The sequence below is a fragment of the Oncorhynchus mykiss genome, chromosome 7 (assembly GCF_057628025.1).
Source record: "Oncorhynchus mykiss isolate SJ-2025 chromosome 7, ASM5762802v1, whole genome shotgun sequence".
NCBI lineage: Eukaryota > Metazoa > Chordata > Actinopteri > Salmoniformes > Salmonidae > Oncorhynchus > Oncorhynchus mykiss.
In genome coordinates, this window is record NC_143028.1 from 49,356,501 (window position 1) to 49,362,500 (window position 6,000).

Consider the following 6,000-nt stretch of genomic DNA (forward strand, 5'->3'; position numbering starts at 1 on the left):
TAAGACGCTTTAGATAAACAGCATACCATAGTAAAGTCAGGAGATAAGCAAAAACACAGAGAGAAAGACCCCTCTAGGCACCTCTTATTCAGAGGACAAGATATGGAGAGTGCATGAGTGTGGGAGTAGGAGTGGGTTTAGGTTAGTAAGGTGTGGAGAAACAGAATCTGGTGGACGTGCTGGTCATTAGAGATTTGGGAAGTGGATGTGTTCACATGCCACATCTATTTCTATTGGCACAAGCACTGTTCATGAAACAAACTGTTCACACCCCACATGTTGGTGGAGAGAAAATGTTGCAGTTTTAAAGCTTATTTCCTGCAATTGTACACATTTTGTCATGTCTAATGTGTATTCATGTGAAATCTGAGCGACTTGAACATTACTACAAAATGTTGAAATTGCATCTTGTCTATTCTACTATTACAACTTTCAAGAGTAAGTTGAAGCCGGACTGAGTTCCTTAAATATACTGTATGTTTTATACTTTTTTTGTGGGGGGGGCGGGGAGAGTTGTGAGAGTTGCTAATTGGTGCAATATAAATATTCTCTATGATTAGTGCAGTGTATTGCAACAAGTAAGCACAACCAGGCCAGCTTGAAAATATTTGAATAAAGCAACTACACTTTTATGTAGTTGCTGTCCGCAACCCGTGGAAATCTAATTAGCATAATAAAAAAATCCCCATAAAAATCCCTCTATGGAAAGAGGCTCTACAACCTCCACAAGTATCAGGAGACTGGTCTGAAGTCAGTACAGCCGATCTGCCAACTTCTGTCTGTAGCATCCGAACCGGATGTGACCCCTCACACTAATTTGACCCCTCTGTGCAAAAGTGAGACTCTGATGAACATTTACATGCTCAGGCTTCACAAGGCTCATCGGAAGGTCCGTCGGTACCAGTTGAAAACATGTATGGAAGTATATATGGATGTTCAAAAAACATATATATATTTATTATATCTCTCAGATAAAGGAGAGACAATTCAGAACAAACTTCCTTTTGATATGTTTTTGAAACTATCTGTTGTTCCATGTAGTGAATCTGTTATTCAATGTGTTTGTATGGGCTAATAGCAGTAAGGCCAAAAATAATTGTTCATCAAATAATTGTCCCTGAAGGGGGTGCGTCACCTGAGTGGGTTGATTCACTGATGTGGTCATCCCTTGGGTTGTGCCGTGGCGGAGGTCTTTGTGGGCTATACTCAGCCTTGTCTCAGGATGGTAAGTTGGTGGTTGAAGATATCCCTCTAGTGGTGTGGGGGCTGTGCTTTGGCAAAGTGGGTGGGGTTATATCCTTCCTGTTTGGCCCTGTCCGGGGGTGTCCTCGGATGGGGCCACAGTGTCTCCTGACCCCTCCTGTCTCAGCCTCCAGTATTTATGCTGCAGCAGTTTATGTGTCGGGGGGCTAGGGTCAGTTTGTTATATCTGGAGTACTTATCCTGTCCTATTCGGTGTCCTGTGTGAATCTAAGTGCGCGTTCTCTAATTCTCTTTTTCTCTCTTTCTTTCTCTCTCTCGGAGGACCTGAGCCCTAGGACCATGCCCCAGGACTACCTGACATGATGACTCCTTGCTGTCCCCAGTCCACCTGGCCGTGCTGCTGCTCCAGTTTCAACTGTTCTGCCTTATTATTATTCGACCATGCTGGTCATTTATGAACATTTGAACATCTTGGCCATGTTCTGTTATAATCTCCACCCGGCACAGCCAGAAGAGGACTGGCCACCCCACATAGCCTGGTTCCTCTCTAGGTTTCTTCCTAGGTTTTGGCCTTTCTAGGGAGTTTTTCCTAGCCACCGCGCTTCTACACCTGCATTGCTTGCTGTTTGGGGTTTTAGGCTGGGTTTCTGTACAGCACTTTGAGATATCAGCTGATGTACGAAGGGCTATATAAATAAATTTGATTTGATTTGATTTGATTCATTTTCACTTCAAGGGGTCTTAAAATTCAAAATCAAATAGCTAAATGATCCTTGGTATGACCTTCTTAAAACAATTCCGTATAGCTTAGTAGACCCCCCCCCCCCTCCTGGTTTAGACAGGGCTCAGACTCTGATGGGTTAACCAAGTATTAAGACAGTTAAGACCAGTAGAATTGTAGTATGAGGGCCAAATTAAATAGTAGAAGAAGGTCGACAGTGACCGTGGGTTAGAGTGTATTGAAAGAACCATAGAGAAAAAAACATGGACGGTTCTACTTTGTGACTAACCTTTAAGAATTCCAGGAAGGCTGGTTTGGACATGCATGCCTTTTTTACGAGGGCCATGGCATTGGTGAAGTTATTGACATAGTCGCTATAAACATCTAGCACCATCGACTTAGAAAACTGTAAAAACACAGAAAGGTGTGGTTATGGGAAACGCAAGAGAAACAATCCTTGCATTTCACATCAGGAATCTGTTGGATTTTTCATGGAACAAGTTAATTCAGGAACTAGTCATGCTTGGTCATTTATTTGTTAAAGCATCTGACAACCTTGAAAGTCAGTAGCTCCGCAGCTCATCTAAGAATCATATTCATGGAATGGAAGGGGAGAAAAGGGTAGAAAATTGCCATTTAAGTGTGGTATTTAAGACCCTGACCTGTTTACCATCCAGGAGACCAACAAACACCCTTCACAATCCACAATCCTGCTGCGGCGGCACACAGTCATTTGCTCTCATTTGATTAAACACAAAGCAGGCTGCTGACGGCAGCAGTAGCTGGAGAAGCAGTAGCTGGGAAATTAGCCAGTCTCACAGAAATGAACCCTCTCCTTCATCTTCTCTGCAAGCCAGCCACAAACAACACACAGATAGTATGAGACCAACTAATAGCATAAAACATTAACAGCTGGGGAAATGAATGAGGTGTGTTCAGTCCCAACCCCCAGCCTACAATAAACAAGACCAGAAGGAGGGCAGAATGGCATTTTTCATAGGTAAATAATCAGCAACCCTTATGGATGACCACGTTGCAGAGGGTCACAGCAGCACACTCATACATTAGTCCAATTGTCCTGTGCCAATGCTATACGCACACATATTCAGAGTGTATTTGCTGCAGAAGAGATATTCATCTCAGCTGTAATGGTCTCCATGTTTGAAGTTAGTGATGTTTGCTCATTTTTAAGTGCAGCTCATTATAACTGTGTCTGTGGAAATGGTCTTCTAATGCCCTATGGGAAAACTGACACACTCTCTCACGCACACACACACACACACGCACACACGCGCACACACACACACACACACGCACGCACACACGCACACACGCACAACACACAACACACAACACACAACACACACACACACACACACACACACACACACACACACACACACACACACACACACACACACACACACACACACACACACACTAACCGAGGCCACAAATAGGTCCCCAATCTTCTCACTGCTGTCCCACTCAGCCACACGTGACGCCAGTGCGATCTGGAACATGGAGTGACACTGAGTGATCTCCCGTAGGCGGTAAAATACAAGCCGGATCTTCCGTGGGCTCAGGATGTGTGGGTCCGCCTCCAGCAAGGGGCTCTGGTACTCCTGGGGAAATAGTATACCCAGGTTAACTTGGATTAGGTGTGCTTTACGGTGGAGAATGACATAAAACACACAAGTAGGCCCTGATCATAAAAAGCATGACATCAATATCAACATCTCTCAACAGATACAACAGCACCATCACGTGTGCCTTGGACCCTTAATGAAAGGTACATTGATGGAATCGTCAGTTAGTAACAATCTTATAAGTAATTGCAATTAGTCAAGATGCTGTAGAGTATCAAACTAGTCAACTATGTAAAACGTGTGACTGCAGTGTCTTTTAAGATGAGAGTCATGGCTGATGTAGCCTGTGCAATCAGAAACTGCCAGATGCAGTCAGCAGAAAATGAAAGTGAAAGCAATGAAAGTCAATGTTTGGAAACAACAATAGATGACAGACTAGTGCTGCTATTGTTGTTTTACGAGCCTCCCCTGCCCAACCACAAATCCTCCACAGCAAATGAATTATCGACAAGTGGAATATGGACATGGGGAATAACACAGGCAATTTCTGATATTACAGGACTGAAGTCGCAGTTCTTCATGCCTAATAATTGCGCTCTTGGCTTTTTTAAAAATCTTTCCTTTATCAGTGAGTTTGGACTTCAATGGTACGCAAAACCACAAAAAAGGCTAAACAACCCAAATTATCAAACATGGCACAACAAAGGTAATACATCATATGTTCACAGAAAATATTTTCCAGAGCATAACCCTCTCATCGATCACACCTGATCCCATTTCAGCAGGTGTGTCACTCTTCATCTGATAGGAGAGATAACGAATGATTCTCTCTCTGCCACAGAAAAAGAAAGACAACATAAAAAAGAATGAAACCCATGCTGTGATTCTGTGAAAACCTGACAGAGAGAGAATCTCTTTATTAGCATCAGCGGGGCACCACAGATGTAAAAGAAATCTATTTAATCATGATTATTAATGCGTGACAAGCCTGGTTATTTGATAAATATCTCCGGTTTTCCTTTCAGCCTCATTCTTAAATGCTGAAAAGATTAACGTATTACATCTGTCAGAGTAAGGGTAGGGTGGAGTGGAGGGGTGGGGCAGAGAAAAAAGGACTTACCTCAAGGATTCTCCTGAGGGATTCAAGATAACTGCGCTCACTCTGAATGATGGAGCCCAGGATGTGACGTCTGACCACCTGAGGACAGAAGAGGCCAATCAGGAAACATACAGGTCGAAGATCAAAGGTCACACACAGAAAAGGGCATGATGGGAGTTGATTGTATGCCATACTGTGTGTGACAGGTTGTTTGATAGTACTATGCCTGTCTGTGATTGTAATTTGGTAAGAGAGTTCGGGTGGAGTAGCCTTGTATGCATGAGGCCTGGATTTACCTTGAGGTTTCCCTTGAAATGAGTAGCGCTATACTTAACTGTAGCAGACATATTCCTCCCAAACGTACTACCGAGTCAGTGTTGGCAATAGAAAAATAATGTTTGCATCATTGCATGCATATAACATTACCTTAGAGATTCACAGAATCTTCTGACAGACACACACACACACAGAGACAAACAAACATATGTTATACACACATACAGACCTGCTGGCTGCTCAGTCCCTCAGGCATAGGGCTCAGCTGTGCAGGAGGATGTTTCACATCTGACACAGCCACATCCAGGTACCCTGCGTCATCCTCCACATCCTCTGCACAGGGGCACAACACACACACACACACACACACACACACACACACACACACACACACACACACACACACACACACACAGAGGCACTTTTAAAGCTTTCATATCTCAACTGGAGTCACACTCTAATGTATTACCTCTAAAACATTAAGAGATTAGCACTCTGCAAGAAAAACTCAGGAGGGAAAAATACATTTTAAACAACACTGTATCTCAGTAGAAGTAAAGAGGCGAACAGACAGTACGTCTTCAAAAACATGTTCAAACACTCGGACTTCTCAGCTTGAGTACGAATGTGTTCAAAAAGCACTTCAAAAATTCCCAACTTACCTGCAACCATACAGACACAGATACTAAAACTGCTTTTCGCCAGCCAGCACCATCCCAATTAATGATTTTGTAACAATAATAGTGGCTCAGTATCAGAAATATAAAATGCTGCACAGATTCCCCCTGATCAACAGCTAAAAATAGATCCACTGGCCTGTTTGGTTGTTTGAAGATTTGTTTGAGTAGTGGCTCTGTTATCAGTGGCTTCTATAGCTGCTCAATACTCCATTAATGGGTGGTAATCTGGTTCCATTGTGCAACGAGGCTTCCTGGGGTGCAGCCTCTGTCACGTGAGATGTTCTGCCCATTGCTCGCCTACACATCAAAACCTTTGGCCACAACATCTGTCTTTAATGGGAGCGAGCCAGTTCGACATATCCCGGCTGTTTTGTTTGAACTATCTTACATTGTGTAGATCATTTTTCCATGAGTCTTTTTCTATTTTAAAGC

At 43.2% G+C, this 6,000-nt stretch overlaps 1 protein-coding gene across 1 annotated transcript in view; it reads right to left on the bottom strand.

Moving 5' to 3' along the window:
- Positions 1–6,000, bottom strand: part of LOC110528967 (rho guanine nucleotide exchange factor 10-like protein) — a 153,370-nt gene that overhangs the window by 147,028 nt on the left and 342 nt on the right. The window contains 4 exon segments of the mRNA XM_036983546.2: positions 2,214–2,330; positions 3,370–3,549; positions 4,634–4,711; positions 5,118–5,221. Of these exon segments, the coding sequence (XP_036839441.2) occupies positions 2,214–2,330; positions 3,370–3,549; positions 4,634–4,711; positions 5,118–5,221 (479 nt within the window).